This window comes from Brienomyrus brachyistius, unplaced genomic scaffold (genome assembly GCF_023856365.1).
Source record: "Brienomyrus brachyistius isolate T26 unplaced genomic scaffold, BBRACH_0.4 scaffold40, whole genome shotgun sequence".
In the NCBI taxonomy this organism is placed as follows: domain Eukaryota; kingdom Metazoa; phylum Chordata; class Actinopteri; order Osteoglossiformes; family Mormyridae; genus Brienomyrus; species Brienomyrus brachyistius.
The window spans coordinates 452,127-473,604 of NW_026042315.1; the positions used below are offsets into that span (position 1 = coordinate 452,127).

At 40.3% G+C, this 21,478-nt stretch overlaps 2 protein-coding genes across 4 annotated transcripts in view; both read right to left on the reverse strand.

Annotated features, from left to right (window-relative positions):
* LOC125722577 (G-protein coupled receptor family C group 5 member B-like) overlaps positions 1-21,478 on the reverse strand; it is a 392,822-nt gene that overhangs the window by 151,650 nt on the left and 219,694 nt on the right. The window lies entirely within an intron of this gene.
* Positions 13,634-21,478, reverse strand: part of LOC125722602 (cytohesin-2-like) — a 123,584-nt gene continuing 115,739 nt past the window's right edge. Inside the window, exon 2 of one of the 2 annotated variants that reach the window (XM_048998792.1) lies at positions 13,634-14,870. In XM_048998792.1, the coding sequence (XP_048854749.1) occupies positions 13,729-14,253 (525 nt within the window). In that variant the 5' untranslated portion in view covers positions 14,254-14,870 and the 3' untranslated portion in view covers positions 13,634-13,728. The remainder of the gene's footprint in view (positions 14,871-21,478) is intronic. The other variant, XM_048998791.1, reaches the window with a different exon arrangement.

The following is a 21,478-nucleotide window of genomic DNA, read 5'->3' on the forward strand; positions in this document are numbered from 1 at the left end:
ATGGAAACTGGAAAAATGTTTTGTTACAAAGGAATGTTTCGTTCAAATGTTCAGTATTGACTGACTTGAGTACATGAAAAGAAATAAATATGTTCATCAAGGTGCAGTACTTGTCTCGTGTGTTGTGTTTGGTCAATATATTCATGTTCTTTATCAATATCTCAAAAAAGAGAAAAAAAATCAAACCAAGACTATATCATTAGAAAGGTAGAAATGTTACAAGTGTTTCAGATTGAGCACAGCAGTGTGTAATTGGTTCAAACAAAATCCGACTGTATGAACCATGTCTGCGCCATAGGGTACCAAAGTGGACTTTTGGTAAATTATTGTACAGTTTTGAATTAAGTGTTTCATTTTGCAAAAGATCTCAGATGTTCTGCTACTTGTGTGTGTAGATGTGTGAATTGTGTGTAGGGTTTTGACAAAATGAGCCTTGTTTTTAAAATCGTGCCTAAGCAATCATAAAAAACTGTAATATGATGGTTTGTGTTAACTGATTGGTATAAAAATACCATTTTTACAAAGGTTTGAAGAGTTAAGCAAGATTTATTAGCTTTTGCAAGAGACCTACAATGTTTTGCTGATTTGGTGGTTTTTTTATTTGAGTGCAGAGTTTTTGCAAAATAGCCAGTAGTTACAAAAATGTGTTTAAGCCATCAGAAAAAAACGTGTGTGCTTTGGTGCACATCCATCCATTCATTTTCCAAACCGCTTATCCTACTGGGTCGCGGGAGGTTCCGGAGCCTATCCTGGAAGCAATGGGCACGAGGCAGGGAACAACCCAGGATGTGGGGGCCAGCCCATTGCAGGGCACACTCACACACCAGTCACTCTCACACACACACCTACGGGCAATTTAGCAACTCCAATTAGCCTCAGCATGTTTTTGGACTGTGGGGGGAAACCAGAGTACCCGGAGGAAACCTCACGACGACATGGGGAGAACATGCAAACTCCACACACGTGACCCAGGCAGAGACTCAAACCCGGGTCCCAGAGGTGTGAGGCAACAGTGCTGACCACTGCACCATCATGCCGCCCCCCATAAATTCATTTTTCCATTTTTATTTTCAATATTGATGTTAACTCAGCATCTTATTTTCAATGTTGAAAAAGTCACTTTATATCAAGGTTTCGCCACCATTAATTTTTCAATATTGAAAATCTGACCAAAAATCAATTCAGTTTCAATGCTGATAATTTAACACTGACCATAATTCAATGCATTTAACTATACTTCAACGCTGAAACAATAACATGATGCTATCTGGGCTATGAATAATTATTTCAATTGATATACAGATCCCAAGCTCATATAGGTGACACACAGGTACATAATGGGCGTCTTATGTCTGAGGTAGCCAGCTACTGTGTTTGATAACCCACCATCATAATAATAGTTTCCTTGCACCAGTATAAAAGTAAACCAATTGATCCCTCTTGCAATAACCTGTGGTATGAAACTGAATAAAATGTATCGTACCAGTCTTGGGGAAAACCAGTGAGAATCCACTGTGAAACAGCACTGCGCAAATTCTCATGTGTTCCTAATGACAAGGGCAAGACTGGTAATCAAATTAGCCTCTCAGCAGGAGTGTTACTGTAAAAGCAGGGCTTACTGACACAGATAATAAAGCTTGTTAGAATGCGTAACATAATTATTTAGCTGGGCCCAGAAGAGGTGAGAGCTCCCCTAGTGGCTACAGGAGTGCATTTTCCCCAAAGCAGATATAATGGATGGTGGTCTTATTGCTTTTAGACCACAACTTGGGATAGAAGAACAAATCAAATTATTTTCCTCATTTAATATTCAGATTTTAATTGGGCTTAAATTTTAGAACACAGTGTGTTCTAGGATGGTACGTTATGGATATTAGTCTCTACCACATTCTAACGCTATAAATCCGGACCTTTTCCTATGTTTGATTTGGTGGCTGCCAGGCGTTCTGAGTAGTATAGTGACTATGGTAGCCGTGTGATTCCCTAAGGAATTTTTTGTTCTGTTCTGTGTGGCAAATACATATAATGCTGACATTTTTCCTGGAAGATTTGGGATTTTTCATCCCGTGCCTTAAGGTATTTCTCTCCAGCTCTAGGGAGTCTCCCCCGAAAACACCAGTCACTCACTAGCCTTACACTTATGCTTGCTGACTTATTCAACACCATGAAGGATTAACAGAAAAACAGAAACCTATTAAAAGGCTGCACCATATCATGATATGCAAATAAACATCCAGCATCATTGTTTCACAGGGAAGTACATTATTTATTGATAATTATAACCCTAACCCTTACTTCTCAGCTTGACAAACATAAGGTGCAGCCCGTGAGCATGTGAACTGGTTGAAATGCAAGTGTCTCACAGTCAATGCATAAGACTTGAGAGCCCTGACTTTACTTATATAGCCCACAACATGTTTATGATTCATAAATAAATCTGGCCAGCAAATCGGTCTTTCATTTTCCATAGAATAAAAAAAACGATAATGTTATCCCACTGATAATTGCAGGCGCGTTTCACCCCCGGCACTGGCTGGAGACACAGGCAAAAGGCATACAATCTTATTGAGGTACAAAAATTATTCCATCTACTCTGCACTTCTGCATAACTTCCATCATAGTGCCAGTTTTTGCCAGATCAAATCTGCAATCAGAAAATTACTGCATACATGCCTTTATATTACGGTCAAGCGGAGAGTCAGAGCAGTTTCCATAGAAACAACGTAAACAAACTTTACCGTTTGAAGCACAACAAACTCTGAGTGAAAATGGCGCAGAGGTGAGTAGCTTGTTAGCTCTCCAAAATGTCTTTGAATTCTTCAACTGATGTTGTGCTACTTTGATTATTTAGCCTTTTATACTATAATGACATAGTAAATGTCTGTAATACAATAAAAAACATTACATATTTTTTTAATATTACATATTTTTTAACGTCATTTAAAGTGCAGTGGTTTTTATTGCTACTGTGGTTGCTAATATATAAATAATGACAGACTATTTGGTTAGTAAATTCATCTCAAACATGCTAGTTTAGTAGGGCTTCCCAACCTTTCGATGTCCGCGGATCGGTTTCCGTCGTAGAAAAGTGTCACGAATCGGTAAGACGGCGGTATAATTTGGGGGTTCTCACGCCGAGCGGCGGGAGATTGAAGGTGTATGCGGACATGCGGGGCTAATGGCGTATTTCCGTACATCAATACGGGCAGCTTTCTTTCCAAAACGGCGCGATCCCCTAATAAACGGGTCGGCTGGCTCCTCTACCCCCGGTTGTCTGCCGCCCGGTGCAATACTCCGCGCGGACGGTACCGGAACCCCGACCGGAAGTTGGGACCCCCTACTGTACAGGGTGGTAGGTAAATTGTTAAAAAAAATTGGGGCATTACTTTCGGAGTAGGCTAGATGCTTCTAAGTTTATCATTACATCTCTTTACATTGTTACACAGGATTAACACTTTCAAATATTCTTAGCTTGGTTAGTGTTAACTCAGTTCTTGGTAGTATTCATCTGGGTATTCATTTGATGTGGAGCACAGTTGTTTTGTATTTGATTCTAGTTATAATTTGGTGACATTACTGTTTAATATGATATTGCACTTACAGTATCGTGCATTTTACAGTAGATTTTTTTTGCAATCTTGCTCGCTGTTTCTTTTATTCTTTCTTTTTTATATATGTGAACCCTGTAATTATTTATTATAATAATTGTAACAATTGTATTTTCTGTATGGTTGAAGAATTTCCAGCTCTTTATTTATTTTATTATCTCTCTTAAGTGCTGGTTAATCTCTCATTTATTCCCCAGAGAGCGAATTGAGAGAGCTGATCGATGGACCAACACCCAACACTGGGAAGCCTGGAACCTGTGGGATGAAGTGATCAACTGGGGAGAAGGTGTGGAGGAGTTCTCACCAGTGACACTCCCCACTGTCCAGGCTGGGGGGGTTAAGGGGGGATTGGGAGGGTCTACCGATTTGGGTAAGGGAGGGGTTAGTAAGGGAGGGGAGAGTGTGGAAAACGATGGACTGCTAGCCAGCACTAGTATTTCATCTCAAAGTCTTCAGAGTAATTACGGCCTTTCATCTGAAGACTGGGAAATTTATAAAACTTGCTACCTTAACAAAAAAAAGAAAGTCAGGAAGGACCGGACAAGCCGGGGGGAAGGTGAGGTAAGGGGGCAGAGTAGTGAGGAATATGTGGAGGTACCAGAGTGGGGAACATTTGAGGGGAAGGCCTCCAGGGTTGTGATGGAGGGGACAGAGGCTGGTATTAGTATGATGGATATGCTAAATGGAGGTGAGGAGAATGGATGTGAGGTGGGAGTGAATGTGGAGGAGGTTAAGGGAGGAGGAGGGAGAAGTACAGGGAATGCTGTGGAATATGTGGTGTCACAAGTAGGCAGAACTTGGCTAGAACCCATCCAGGAGGAAGACCTTGAGGAAGATGAAGAAACAGATGAGGAGCTTCAGGAAGCAGAAGACACTGATGCTGCCACAGTGGACAGTTGGCAGTGCATGGCGGCATATGTAGCCAGAATATGGCTGCAGACTTTACAGGAAGATGGACCTGAGGAAAATGAAGAAACTGATGTGGTATTCCAGCAGGCAGAAGATGCTGATGCTACCACACTGGTCAGGTTTCAGTGTATGGTGGCATCTGAAGACAGATCACAGCTACTGACTATACCAGAAGAAGGACCTGAGGAAGAGGACGAGACTGAAGTGATGAAGACAGATAAAACAAAAGAAGATGCCGATGCTGCCGAGAAGATCTACAGTGAAGAAGAAGTATCATTCCATGTGAATGCCGAAGATCTTTCTGAAGATGATACTGAGAAGAGCCACAAGAAGAAGAAGATGAAGTGGTGCTTCTTCTGCTGTCCCCTGCCCTTCAGAAGAAGTAGCAAGAGGCAGTAATTATAAGGTTGTGAATTCAGGTTTACAAATGACTTAAAGCAGTAATATAACTGCATTATTGACACCTTCACAATGCACTGTAATGCATCCATAAATATATTATAGACATGGGTATAAATATTGAAGAAAAAAAAGCATAACACATTATAGCCATGTTTATTATGGATTAATGGCCGATATAATGTATTATGAAGATATTTATTGTGTATATATAGATCAGAGCATTCATAATGCATTATCAAGATAGCTATAATGTGTTATGCCTTTGTATAAGTATTTACAGCCGTGTTTTTAATACTTTTATAAATGATTCATAAGGCATTAATTGGGTATTTATTTATTTATTAGTTATATGACTGCTTTAAGTAAAGTTAAGTAAAGTGTTTATTTTCTTTTTCTTAGAATACCCGTGTTAGAGCCCTGCATTGGGACTGGGATCCCGCGGGACCCAACGGAAAGTGATACTGTTTAAGTGTTAATGTAGCTATAAGATACGATAGGATAAGATATGCTGAGTTAAAATATAAGATAGGCTAAGACGAAATATATTAATATAAGCTAAGTTGAAATATAATAAGATAAGATAGGCTAAGTTAAAATATAATAAGATAGGTTAAGTTAAGATATGACAAGATAGGCTAAGATAAAATATGATAGGCTAAGTTAACATATGATAAGGTAGGCTATGTTAAGATAAGAGATTTGCAATAAAACATATTTACTTTTCAAACTGTGTCTTTGTCATCTTTTCAGTGTTGTGTCTGTCTTTGTTTGATAATTTCGAATCGTTAATTTATATCTGAGACTCTCCTAAATGTCAATAAGCAGAGACGGAGGAATGGGAGGAAGGTACGGTTAAGTATAAATGATAAAGTATTAAAATCACAGTGCTACCTTATTTTGACGCAGAGAAAGTAATTTCAGTGTTACTACCACATATGAGTTAATGGCTGCAAATGTTGGTGTTACAAGTGCTGGTAAATAACGCGGCGTAAGTTTAACTCCGGTGTGTTTCTGAAAAACGCACCGCCTTCTGCCTGCTGTCATTCGGCGAACGTGTAGGAGGCTATTCTGGTAACAGGTAAAGTTGTCATTCACGCGCATTACCTGTTAGTAAGTGTTTTACTATATCACACACTTTACGTCCTTTATAGTTGTAGTCCGGAGCACTCTGTATCCATGCTAACTAGCTAGCTAATGTTAACATGACGCAGTACAGTCTTCCAGCTTGGGGATTCCCACCCCTGTCCGCGGCCAGTATTCCGAAGGGGGGTTTGCGGAGGTGTTGGTTGCAAATGCAAACGATCCCTTCATGTTCATGTGTTGTGTTCTAATGTGTAAATAAAAGATAACTATCAAATTCAATGTTTATGTCCTATTATACTAGATAAGACTAAAATAGTTTGCCCTGCATATGGATGCCATGCAGTCAGAGTATGATCAAGACAGGGTGTGAGTGTGGAAAAAAGACAAATGTAACAGTATTTGAGGGAGGAGTGTGAAGGAGGGAAATGTAGGGAGAAGGAGGTTCCTCGGAGCTCCGAGATGTGTTTGGCTGTAATAAATCTGGAATATAGCTATATGACATAGTTTTTGATAAAACCAGCATTTATTTTTTAGGTTTGTCGAGCTCCGTCAAAACAATTAGAACGAGTCCATTATGTAACTGGAACCCCTCTCACATGTAAACACAGTGACACGCTACAGCGTTGGTTTGTTGTCTGAGGCTATGATACTGACCACAAACACATTCTCAAATTTCACTGCACCAATCATAGCATATGCAGGCAGAAAAACGATAGCAAAAAACATTCAGCATAAGACTCTAAAACCGTCTGTAATGTCTGTGTTTATCCAGTGGACCATAAATTAAAATAAGCTTTCCTATTTCAGTTTCTTTCAGATGTTATAAAGTAGTAAATAAAGAATCATATTAATTAAACCATGTATTACTGACTATCAGACAACTTCAACAAGTTACCAAATGGATGCAAAATCAAAGATATTCATTTGCGCCTAGCACTAACCATGTATTCCTTCACAGTACTAAGCCATAGAAAGGGCCCCAATGAAACCCCTGCATTCCTGCATCGCAGATACTCTAATCTCAGCATTTATAAGATTATATTTGTACTACCTGCCAATTTTTATATTAGATGAGACTAAAAATTGAGAAATATCTATATGCAGAAGTAGTTTTTCCTGATAAGAAGGATAATATCAAGACTGTCAGCATTTACAAATCGAATTATGACATATCTGAGTAGCCCAGACTGTCCGGAAAACAAAGATATACAGCATATGTGGCTGACTAATGTACATACAGTGTAATAAGCTTATAATCAAATGGATAGAAAAACGCTCAATAATAGACAGGATTCAGAGGGTAAATAAGGTGCATCATGTGGAAGAGAAGTTAGGTGGCGTTGGGGTGCATTGTGAGTTTCATCTGGTAGCTAGAAGGGAACAAAAAGGGCTTTTGGGGGGGGGGGGGGGGGGACTTCTCCGGCGGCTACATCGCTCTACCTTTTTTTAAAATGATTTATTTAAAAAAAAATCTTTTCTCCTTACACTATAATGGCAGGTTTAGGACTAATACAGTACAGTCATAACCAGTGTCAAGGATTCTATGCATTGCTACACAGAGACAAGTCCAGATATTGAGCCCAAGGCTAAAATTGTGGTTTACTTACAAGTGCACTTTGCTGGGCAGTGGGGGTGTTTGTCCTTCTCTGCTCACATTTTCCCCTCTTATCCTGTCTTCTCCTCCGCAGCCCTTCCTCCTTCTCTCTGTTGCTCCTATATTCCCTCCCCTCCAGTCATCTATGTTCTCCTTCCTCTGCAGTCTCTCCTCTTCTCCCATTCTTCAGTTATACTGTCTTCTCCGCTCTTCCTGTATCCCTCCTGTCTTCTGCTCCTGTCATCTCTTCTCCAGTCATCCCCTGCTTCTCAGTCATCTCTGCATCTTTTCTCTCATTTGTTTGCTTATTCTTTGATTGTTTGTGTTATTCGTTAACCCACCACCCAATGCTGGATGAGTCTTGATGTTTTTTGTTCTTTTTAAAGTTAGGCTTCTTCCTGTGTTTTTGTGCCATATCTTCTGCCCTCTTCTGGTTGTGGCAGTGCATGACACGGCTGGAAAAATAGGGTTTTTTACAACACACACATCAAAACCAAAAGGATCAGGATGGATCCAAAATAAACAGCAAATGACCAGGAATGAACTAAATGATGGAATAAACACAACTAGAGAACTATATACATACATACAACATACAGCTATAATGAACCATCAAAGAACAGAAGCAGAACAGGCACTTAAATACACAGCTAACAAGACACAATGCAGGACAGTGAGAATCATAACCAATAACAAGGACTGAGGGCAACCCAGGAACAGGTGTTACAGTTAAACAGCACTGGTGAAATCAAAGTGACCTTTCAGCCACATGGTCAGCTCTGCATCGCCCTCTGCTGTTTGCATTAGAAGCTGCTTGAAATTCCCACTCTCCTTACCAACACCTCGAAAAGCCAGGCCTTGCCGTGCCAAGTACTTAACTTCAGAAGATTTTTCCTCACTTGCTGCTGCTCTTTCCAGCTCATCTGAAGGTTGAATATTAACAGGATTGACCTTCTGAATCCATGTCATCAGTGCTAATCTGTGGCACTGCCTGTCTTTATGTGCACTGAATTTCCCCAGTGCATTTTCCAGTTTCACATGCCAGTCTTCACAAGAGCTGAATGTGTCTTTCATGCCAGTTTAGACATTTGTGTTACAAATTATTTTGCACAGTAGAAACAAAGAACCCCCCTTAAGACGAGGGGGGGGGGGGCTGTAAGGGAGCCCAGTGTGATCTTTAAACCATTTCTCCTGAAAGCAGGGTCTCCTGTTTGATAGACGTGACATTTACATTTGGCTGATTTGGTGAAGGTCCAAGCTCCTCCCCCCTCCTCCCTAATACACCTTCATCTTCACCTGCCTGTCTGCTCTCTCTCTCTCTCTCTGTCATTGACTCACACTCAGTCTCCCTGATTAAATGCTGTATCTGAAATACACACCACAGGCCAAACTAAGAAGCATATTAAACTAACATCAGGATCAGGCTGCTGTGACGTCATTATTCACTCTTAACCATCAATATTTGCTCCTTTTCTCACTCCCCTCCATGTCGCCTGCATTCTCTGCCGTCAGCAGCCTCTTGCTGTCTCTCCCTCTTCATCTTTACTCTCAGCACAGCAGAGTTTACATGAAAGCAGTTATCAGTAAACAAGTGGTGCTTCTTGGCATGATGCTCAGGAATGGATTTCTAAGGATTTGTTACCTGAATGAGAATGATTAATATATGAAGAACCTTTGACTCACATACTGTATACGTCTATCATCTGACTGGCACTAATTATCTCACTGTCTGTACTTACTTTCCTGCTTTTCTGTGGTTGCCCAAAACCTCACGATTGTCACACTTCCTCTTCATGATGACAAGCTACTCACTGTGAATAAAAGTTGACTGTAATAAAACTACCTGCATTTACATCACACATTAATAACGCAAAATGCCTTAAGTAAGCAAGTATAGCTTTCTACAGTAATGGAATATAAAATTAATTAAACCTATTACTGTCTACAAAATAACACATTCAGCACTATATCAGACTTTACATCAGCTTTCTGACCATTATAAATATACCTGAGTGAGCACCGTTGTTAGTTTCTAGGAGAATGTGCAGTTAATAACATTTCCAGGTAATTTAACCAGCGTAACTGCACATGAGGCAATTATTATAATTATAAACGTAGTAGGGGTAGGGGGCGCTATAGAGCGAAAGGGTGACTACGCCACTCTGTAACTGTCGCTAAGACGGTTATTTTATAATCACCTTTTGCTGGTTTGATTTAATATAGAATGTATACTGTGAAATGTATGTCAGTGCCCTCTGCTGACTATTTAATTGATCCGTGTTAACCCTTGAATACATGGTTAGGTGACGGAATAGGGTAGGAGTAAATGCATGCTGGGAGATTCATGGAGTCAACTTGTGGTTTGTCGGCTTGTCACGGCAGGATCTGTAATAACTCCTAAGCATTTGGTCAGAAGGCGCACACGGTAATTTATATTTATTGTATTTACTTGTTTTCTTGTATTGAAAAGTGGAATTGCGGTGATGTATGAGCCGCTGTTTAGCGGTAATATCATGGATCTTTTAGAATGTCTTGTAAGATTAAATGTAATGCAGGAATTTAATAATATGTTTATTTTATAGTTTTTCACGGTGTCTAGAAGAATAAAGACGGAATAAACTTCAACATCTGTCAGGCGTATGTTTTCTGTACCAGATGAAGAACTTTGGGAGCTGTTATATCTTATATAGTAAAGGTAACCTTACAGTAAATGACGTCTGCTGTCATCTGACGCTATATAGAAAATGTAATTAAATAAGATTAAATTTACCTTCTGCGAGGGGCACCCTAATATAATGATATATAAAATAATTATAATATAATATAATTATATAATTATAATAAATATAATATAATTATAATATAATAATACACTGCTGTCTGTCTGCCATACAATAAATAAAAGGGGGAATTGGAATTGCATCTGACTATGGAGAGAATGGTTGTCTATGGTGAAAGAGGTGTGGAAGTTTTTACTAATTCACATAAGGGACAGCATAAAGGGTTGTTTAATTCAGTATCAGAGGAATTCATATATTTGTGTGATTATGATAATCACACTATTATAACTTGATAGTACATCTCTTGAATTGAACTAATTACAGTGTCATGTATAACACTGCACTTTTTAATACATTGTTTGGCAGAACAGACTGCAAAACTGTAGTCTCAATGGAAAGCTGGATGAAATTCCTAGGGTGGCGTAGTCAGCTGTCCACTGAGTCTACAGTTTTGTAGTTCGGTCTGTCACAGTCTGGCGCAGTTGACAGGATCATCGTCCTGAGAGCAGAGACGCGTGTTCAGTGTGAATGACTCTTCAGTTGTTTTTCTATTTTTAATTACCTTTTTATTCCTATCCATGTCTTTTTTTCTTTTTGTATGCTCATTATTCAGCCAGTACAGCTGTTTTTATTGTAGTCGAAAACAACAGTGAGTGCTAGTCACTGGCAAATCCCTTGGTTCCCGGTTCCACTCCATCTGTCCTCTGGTGGTCCCCTTGAGCTGTGGACCCCTTTCCAGTGTTCTGCAGCCAGATCCTCCTGAGCCGCACGGAAGCGGAAGTTGGCAAAGTGAGATGCGGCAGTAGGCCTATGCATGCAATTGACTGGCGTATGGAGAGTAAAGCCTTTCGTTTTCTTTAATAAAAGTTGTCCTTGTATTTTCTCATATGCGAGAACATCACAACTGCCACTGCACTTGTTGATGTGTAAGTGTGCCCTATTCAAACAATAAAGAGAAACTACATGCAGCACTGAAAAACTATTCCATGGCCAAAAAAAATGTAAACATTCTTTCTATATCAGAAGCTAGTCTCTGACTGAAATTTCTATAAATCTTTATATGAACTGATAGCAATTAACCTAAGAGTGCATGCTTGGATTTTAGTATCTGCATGTACTGTGGAACTAAAAAGAATCATAATCAACATATATAATTACGTAAATGAAAAACAAATACGTTGCATTTTCCTTAATAGTTTTGCACGTTGCCATAATTTATATTTAATTTAAAGTATGAAGCACCCAAGCAAAGTTTATGTTGAAATAATACTCAAGATTCTTAAGTCTTAGCTCTGGCACAGTGGTGGATCTAGAAAATTTTACATGGGGTGGCAAGAGATTTTAACAGAGTGGCATGGAGGTTCAGTGAGAAACCGACTATCATTCAGAATCGTGGAGCTCAGGAGCATACTTACACTGAAAAAGTGACAATTTATCTAAGCATTTGGACTCTCATGGTTAAAACAATGCTGATTGTACTTTTCATTATCACTGACCAGTTGTTTTTCTTTGTTGTGCTGTGCAGCAGAATGTTTCACAAACATATCCAAATTAAGAGCCTTTGCACGCTGATTCTCAATGCTCAGCAGAGTTTCCAGGTCTGCGGTGTTCATGCCCTATTGTGCTATTTTGAAAACATCGTTTTGGGTAAATATTAGGAGGTCATGGGTTGCGGATTTTTGGGCTGATTTCATAATGTTATACAGCAGCAGACTGCAAGGGGAAAAAGAAACTAATTATTATCAGTGCAAGTGGCTCCTAATCCTGAGTAATGCTGGATCTCTAGCCACCTAAAGTAAGAGACAGATGCACACGGAAAGCAGGGCTGCCGACTACCATGCATCTGGCATGACTTTCACGCTCTCAGACACTCACGCAAGGAATCTTCCACTATATTATTCCACTATAAGCCTAAATGTAGCTACATCAGAAGCGTTGGTGTAGTTTGCATACCCTACATACCATTTAGAACAGGGGTCACCAACATGGTGCCCACTGGCACCAGGATGCCCCCAAGAACCACATGAGTCACCCACGGACCTGTTCTAAAAATACCACAACTCACCAGTGGGCAGCGACTAAAATTTAATTTTATCTTGTTGCTATTCTTCTTTAATCACATTTGTATTTATATAGATTTGAAAATGACAATATCCAAAAAAGCATTTAAAACGTGTTTATTCTACATGAAGTTTAGATAAGTTTAGGTAAAGTCTGTTCTGGTAGCCTTTGTATGGCTCAGTACCCGTGAAGTAGCTCTCAGTTTCAAAAAGGTTGCTGACCCTTGATATATAGTATACCCCAATCATGGGTGATATATCCTAATCAGTAAAATAACAGTCGGCTAAATTCCGCATAGTGATCTCATTAACTGCGTGTTGTTGCTGAAATACATCACACAGACGTCGGGGGAATGTCAAATCATCAGAATATGTAAGATTTATACATTTGGTTAAGTTGAACGCATTTGCTGTTGAATGCAATTCCTATCACATTAACAATTACTGGTTGAAAAATTGCTGTTAGTGTCTTAAATCATACTGCTGTAAAAGTAAAATTTACAACAGAAATCAATATGCTTAGAATATGGGTTAAGATGGAAAATAATTTTTCCATCCCAATCATGTTGATGCAAATTTACAGCAGTGTGGATTCTCAGAAAAAAAGGTTCTCTGACATAAAGATCAGCAATACAGTGCAAATAACATTTAATTTCACATTTATACAAAAAAAGGACAGGGCATTTCGATGATAAAATCTGTAGTGAACAATAAGTCGCATCAAAACAAAACCTGGAATTCGGTCATGCTACCTTAAGGTTAAACATTACTTTGTGAGACCACATTATAAAGGCAAAGAATGTCTGCAACAACAATTTTGGGCCCAAATGTTTGAGTGGGCGATCATAGTCAAATAGTCAGTTGTTTTGTGCAAAGTTCCTTGTTCTGAAATAAATACTTTCTGCAATAGCACATCCAAACATATTCACACAGTCTTTATCGTTCAATGTGTAGAAGAACTGATCATTCTTCTCGTAGGCGCAGGTAGAGGTCAATTGCCTTATAAGCATCCAGAGGAACATCAAGACCATTCTCTGCCATGACAGAGGTGCACAACGTGAAGACATCATCATCACAAGCAATGTCACGTCTGTGAATGCAGTCATTTTCACAGTGGTTGACTTCTTCCTCTGGAATCTGGCACAAATAGTCCTGTGTGTTCTATAATTCTGGCACCAAATACATGACATTGGGACGTCTGTGGGGGACATGGTGGTTTCCTGAGGGCCGAATAAGGTGACAACTATGATGCTGATGTGGCGCGGGGTGAAAATGAGTCTGACACCCCTGTTTTAAGAGATCCGTGTTTTTCTTGCTGCCAGCATCTCATAAAAAGGGTCAGCGCTCACAGCAGCAGTGATGCTCTGTATCCACTTGTCCTTCTCCTCAGGGGTTGGCGCCGAGATGCGGTACACCACATGATTGCCCTCTACCAGGCGGCCGTCCGCCTCCGTTTTGCAGGCTTTCATCAGCTGTCTGCTGTTGTTAGGGATGTACAGTTCAAAGCAGTTAGGCTTCCTGAGATCCTTCACCTCACGGATGCTCAGATTCTCCAGCAGAATGATCACCCTGGGTTTCTTATCCGCAGTATGTTTAAAGTAGTAAAGGCAGTTATCCATCAGGATGAACCACCTCCTTTTCCATGTTTTCACCCGTCCTCCTCCCATTTTGAAGAGCCAACCCTCTCTGTCAGGGTTGAAGAAGGCATTGTTCCCATTGTCTTCAGGAATCTTGAATGGCTCATTCTTTATGCTCTTATAAAGATTTCGGAGGAGATCATCTGGCAGGTTGCCTCCATCATTGATTCCTCGATTCATGGAGATGAACCTGTCCACACTGGGCTTGTCTCACACATTTGGATTATGAAGGCTAGTGTTTAGCATGATTATGGAAAATGAAAGTACATAGCAAGTGTCAATGTTCTGGAAGACTCCAGGATTACATTGACAGTACCTCTGCGCAAAGGCCTCCATCATCCTGTCAATCTTTTGTGCTTCTCCTGGCAGACGGAACTGCCTGAGAGCCTGTACCAGGTTGAACCCTACGAATTCATGAAGCCCAAGAAATGTTTGGAGGACTTGGATATTGAAGTCGTCTCTCTCACCCAGGTAATCCCCAATGGCTGTTTTGTTCAGCCCCTCTCCCTTGTATAGGAGCTGGGCGATGTCCTCAGACGTGTGCCGGAGAAGATTGTTTTGTACCATGAACAGGATACCCTTCTTAGGGTCCATGTTGAATTTCTTTCTTCCCATGGCGACATGCCTATTCTTTTCTAAGATTTGGCTGCGTTTGGTGCTGGATTCAAGGACCTCCACTTCCATGAGGGCCTCTCTCAGCGCCTCCCGCAGCCTCTGGATCTCCAGCAGAAGGGCTCCTTTCCTCAGCCGGATGTCCTCAAGTTCAGAGTGCTTCTCTGGACTCAGGTCCATGGAGACTGCAGCAGACAGGAAAAGGAGATCGTCAGCGGGTGTGGAGCTCAGCAGGTTGGCCATCTCTGCCAGTGTGGTTGTTGGTTCAACTCCCATGGCAGAGTAATCGTAACATTGTTAAGCCCTTGAGCAAGTCCCTTAGACCCAAGTGCTCTGACCCCAAACTCTCATCACTTCGGACAAAAGCATTTGCTGAATATATGTAATCCCAAAGGGCAGTTACAGAAGACCCCAGGACCGGAGTAACGTGGGAAGCAATTACTGACGCCTGGAAGCTTTGGGGCATGCAAATAAACTGCATCCAAAGGCAAATGGCTAATAAAGAATGCTCTGAATGCCAGGCATTCGTCCAGCAGTGAGATCGTAGAGATAATGAATAAAGATAAAAAGTGTGAATAAAGATAAAACATTTTGATTGTATTTGCGAAGCGATGCTGGATGTGCTGAGCTCGCCGGGAAGGTCATGTGGTCCGCATTCCCTCCCCATGCACACGTGATCAGCTCAATCACACCGAAATTGTCGGTTTGCTGCCCTTCAGGGAAACAATCTAAAGGGTGTTACGGGAAAAGTAATCGATGCAAGAGCCAATGATGTTCTCCTGGTGCCTACCCTTGTTTATGTTATCGTTACTGACACAAACAATGATGAACGATAATAAGCATTTATAAGCCATGATGACCGCACCATTAATGTGGAGTTGCACTAACGTCTGTTTTTATAGCTAACCAGCAAGTCAACCTCTCACCCTGGTAATGCAACAGCGCCGGTTAAACAATACGTTTACACAGAGTGCTTGTGATCAGTGGCCTATACTACGAATCAGGGTTACTGGCTTATCGAGGTAACTTGACGGATTTAAGGTACCACAGTTTAAATGAACTTCATATTTGTTCATCGGGATGTCTGAATCGGTGCTAATCAGTACTACGATGCCAGTTATGCAATGTAGTTTTGATAAAACTTTTCTGTCATTTAACATAAGAGGAAAAAAATAATTATACTGTAGTCAAATTGGCTGATATAAAATCGTTTAAAACTGTGACAAATTTTGCCTTTTTTTACAGTGTATACTTCCAGTCACAAGGTAGCAGATACGGATTTCTGAAATAGCAAAGATAAAGGTCAATGAATAATATCCCTCATCTCTTTTAAAACTATAGGTACGATGCTGTTTTGATATGCTGTCTAGGGTTGGAGTGTAACAGTATTCACGGGAAAGGGGAATGGGATAAAGGGACAAACAGGGTGAGGGCAAGAAGGGAACACCAGTGGACAAAGGGATATTTTTTGTATTTTCATTTTTTTTCATGTATAATACTGACACTGAACAAATAACCCGGTGCAAAAGACTTTGGGAGTGACCACAGCCAAAATAACAAACAAAATCCCCAACTATCAAGTGCGACCCACAGCTAATCTCACCTAAGTGCAAAAGAAAAGGAAACCAAAAGACAAACACTCCACCTCACTCCCTGACCAAATAAACAGAGTCCAACACACACTTGCAAAACAAAATAGCAGTCACTCCCTATGCAGCAATACAATCACACATACATAACTTACACACAAGTCAAAGCAACAAGGGGGCTAGTGAAGACGTAAACCAAAGGAAACCAAGGGGGGAGACAGCAAGCCAAACTGAGGTCGCGGGGGGGACCGGAGCCTGTCCTTGGAACAACAGGCGTAGGCAGGAACCAACCCTGGGCAGGAGTCAACACTCTGCAGGGCGCAAACACTCACAACTCAGATTTGCCAATTAACCTACCCTGCACACTTTTGGACTGTGGGAGGAAACCGGAGCCCCTGCTGGAAGTCTTTCCCCATTCACCAGATTATATTGCCAGAAGACTGAAAATTAGATATCAAATACTAGAGTGACATAAAAACAAAAAACAAGTTTGCTTGTAATGAGACGCAAAACAGAAGATTATCTCTTTTTATATTTTGAGAAAACATTTTAACATTTATCCAACCGGTCAAATGGTTTAATACTTCATACAGCAGCATTTCTAAACTCATTCCTCAGCCCACCAGACAGCTCCACGTTTTTGCTCTGTCCCAGATCCCTGCATGCATGAACCAAACAGTCACCTTTTACTGCTGTGCTGAGAGCTTGGACAGAGCAAAACTGTGGATCTTTGCAGTGGGGTCCAAGGACTGGGTTGAGAAACCCTGGCATAGAGGAGACTGCAGTGAGAGCCAAGAAAAAAAGAGATTAGAGAGGAAGGTAAAATGCTTCTATTAGCATGGCAAATAAGCTGCAAGTACAGACCCTGTGCTTCCATTACAAACAAAAAGCCTGTATGACCCTCCTAAACACACAAGTCAGATTAACTTAACCAGGGGAAATAAGCATAAAACTTGGCAAAGACTAGACTATGAAAAGGGAAGGTGAACATCATACTTACACAAACTTCTGCTAAAGCAAATGGACAAACCCCTTTTAACTGAATCAAGTTACTTAAGAAAATTAATAATTAAAAAATGAATAATACAAAAATAAATCAATAAAAATTAAGAAAAACACAATCATGCTTTGAACTAATACTGCAGTCAGTCCTAAATATTCCCATGACATTCTTTTCGTCACGATGCACACTCGGTACATACTGGTTGAAAACCATTTATAATCCTTCATGTACCAGTCTATGATGGAGCACCCCAACCTGGGCCGCCCATCCAACATGGCAGATTTCTGCCTCCTGGCCCCGGAGACTAACAGACCAACCTCTGGAAACAGGGAACCAGGGGGACATGGGCCGCTGACTGAATGGGCGACCAGAATCAGGTGAAGCAGAAGGTAGACTCCACAGTAGAGGACCGAGGAATGTAGACCAAAACCAGGGAACCTGAAGTGGCAAGAACACAAACCAGGACAGACATATAAAACCCAAGCAAAGGCATCAGTGGCACAGCCCACCAGCTTGTGAAAGATGGCTACCTGGCATCATGAATCCCTTAATCAAAAACCTTTGTGATGGCAACTTTGCCACCCAGGACTGATCCCTTCTAAAGACCTCAAGTTTCAATGCAAGGTTTCCGAAATGTTTTGAAACATTAGTCCATGTGACTGCTGTGGTATTGTTCCAGGCAGGGAAAACAACTTAGGAGAACATTTCCGTGCATGTTGGGTGTTTGTGGTACTGTTGGGCTGAGGGGGTAATTGAGTGACTATTAACCTTTGAAATCCAATTATATTATTTAAACAGATTAGTAGTTAGACAGTGTGATTTAGATGAGGATAAGGATGTTTTATTGTCATTACAAAACGTGTTCTATATGAAGGGAACAAAATGAGGCACTCAGATCCGGTGTATTAGCAATAATAAAATAGAAATAAAATTGAAAGAACAATACAATGAATAATATGGTATAATAAATAAAATAAAATAGAATAAAGACATTAAGATAGATTCCATTAGGAGAATTTAACCATGGATGTAAAGTAAGCAGGTGTGAGTGTAGCAGAGATTACTGAGGTCTGTGTGTAATAAAGTATATGTGACACTGGCTGAGGAAGCAGCAACGTGTGTGTGCAAAGTCACAGTAATAACCTGCAGCACTGAGGGATCTATTGCAGCGAAGCCCTGACATGTAACACTGGTGATGAATAGCAGTGTTAGATATAGGTATAGTGAGGTACTTATAATTATAGTAGGTGTAGGATCAAGGTCTGGATTAGATTTACATACTGGGCAAATCTAGGTTACACATACACACACAGGTTACATATAAATTTAAATTTAGGGGCAGTGTGTAGCTCGGTGGGCTTTAAGGAAACACAGACTACACATGGAACAGCAATGACTGAGCTGGGGAACGCAGTGAGGGCAGGCATATTTATACACAGCACACTAATCAGCAACAAAACAGGGGTACAGGGTTAGGATGGAGAACTATAATGGGATACAGGAGAATTAGGAGGGTTACAAAGGGCCAGCAGCGACCTCTGCTGGCATGAGTTGGAGGAGACATGAAAAAATAAGAGATTACAGATCATGACAGGAGCACCAAGCACAGCAACAGTGGGGTCATGCTCAATTATCACACCACATATATAAGAACATAACATAAGAACATAAGAACATAAGAACTATACAAACGAGAGGAGGCCATTCGGCCCATCAAGCTCGCTTGGGGAGAACTAAACTAATAGCTCAGAGTCGTTAAAATCTTATCTAGCTCTGATTTAAAGGAACCCAAGGATTCAGCTTGCACTACATTATCAGGAAGGGTATTCCATACTCTGACTACACGCTGTGTAAAGAAGTGCTTCCTTAAATCCAGCTTGAAGTGTTCTCCCGCTAATTTCCACCTATGGCCACGAGTTCGTGTATTTAAACTAATGCTGAAGTAACTATTTGCTTGAACAGCATCCAAACCTGTTAGAATCTTATATACCTGGATCATGTCCCCCCTCAGTCTCCTTTGCTTGAGACTGAACAGATTTAGCTCAAGTAACCGTTCCTCGTATGACATTCCTCTAAGACCAGGAATCATTTTTGTGGCCCTACGCTGCACCTTTTCTAAGGCCACAATGTCCTTTTTAAGATATGGTGACCAAACCTGCACACAATATTCTAGGTGAGGTCTCACCAAGGAATTGTATAATCTTAGCATTACCTCCCTTGACTTAAACTCCACACACCTGGAGATATACCCCAACATCCTATTGGCCTTTTTTATTGCTTCCCCACACTGGCGAGAATGGGACATGGAAGCATCAACATACACACCAAGGTCTTTCTCATGATCAGCTACCTTTATTTCAGTGACACCCATGAAATACCTGTACTTTATATTTCTGCTCCCTAGATGGAGTACCTTACATTTATCGATGTTAAATTTCATCTGCCAGGTATCGGCCCAGTCACTAATTAAATCAAGATCCCGCTGTAGCTGCTGAGCCACTAATTCAGTATCTGCTACACCACCCACCTTGGTGTCATCTGCAAATTTCACCAGTTTACTGTATATATTGGTATCCATATCATTTATGTAAATTAGGAACAATAGTGGTCCTAAAATCGAACCCTGCGGTACCCCACTATGAACGCAAGCCCACTTTGACATTGTGCCTCTTATAACTACTCGCTGTTTCCTATCTGTTAACCAGTTATCAATCCAGGTCGCTACGGTACCTAAAATACCTGTCGCTTTGAGTTTAAGTAGGAGCCTCTTGTGGGGGACAACATCAAAAGCCTTTTGGAAATCTAAGTAGATGACATCATAGGCCTTCTTATCATCAACTTCCTGAGTAGCTTCCTCAAAAAACTCCAACAGATTTGTTAAACAGGATCTACCTCTCCTAAATCCATACTGGCTATCCCGCAAAATGTTATTAGAGTCCAGGTAATCTACCATTTTCTCTTTGATTATAGCCTCCATAACTTTACCAGTTATACAAGTTAGACTGATTGGCCTATAGTTAGACAAATTACTTCTATCCCCTTTTTTAAAAATAGGCGTTATGAAGGCGTGCTTCCAATCAGAAGGTACCACACCTTCAGATAAGGATTTTTGAAACAGTAAAGTTAAGGGTCGGCAAATAATATCCCTCATCTCTTTTAACACTATAGGTAAGATGCCATCAGGACCCTGTGATTTATTTATTTTGAGCTTAGCTAGGCTTTGCAAAACATCTGCTTCAGTTATATATATATTAGCTATAGACAATGCTGGATAGGTAATAACTGGTAAATTACTAAGGTCCTCAACAGTGAATACCCGTGCAAAACTATCATTGAACTCATTTACTATATCAATGTCGTTTACTATTATAAGACCCTTACTATCCTGCAGATTAGTAATTTCAGGTTTTAGAGCTCTTTTAGAGTTAAAATACTGGAAGAAACTTTTAACATCATCCTTAGCTTCCAATGCAACCATCCTTTCGACATTTCTTTTAGCTCGTCTAATATCATTTTTTAACTCAGTCTGTAGACTTAGATATTCCTGCTTAATTCTGTCAACGTCAGTTATTTTCCATTGCTGGAACAAAGCCCTTTTCCTCCTTACTTTATGCTTTATTTCCCTAGTAAACCACCTAGGTTGCAATTTCCTAGATTTATTCTTGCTGGAAACAGGTATGAAGTCCTCTTGCACTTGCAATAATGTGCTTTTAAAAAATTCCCAGGCCTCTTCAACAGTTTTGTTATTTAACTCCATCCAGTTCACAGTTTCTAGTTTTAGTCTCATACACTTAAAGTCAGCCTTCCTAACATTATATATTTTTGATTTGGACTTAGCTCTTCGAACACTAAACTTAACCTCAAATTTGACCATGTTATGATCGCTACTGTCAAGTGGTTCTAAAACGTCTAATTTACCAATCCTGTCCTGGTTATTAGAGAGAACAAGATCAAGAATGGCATCTCCCCTGGTAGGGGTGTTAACAAACTGAGTAAAAAAACAATCCTGTACTAATTCCACCATCTCCAGTTCATTTTCTGAAGAGCCAGTGACAATGTCCCACTGCATTCCTGGTAGATTAAAATCACCCATAACTACCACATCATTTTTATTGCTCATAGTCCTAATATCACTGTATAACAATCTGCTTTCCTCAGCAGCTATATTAGGTGTTCTGTAACAAACACCGACAATTAGGCT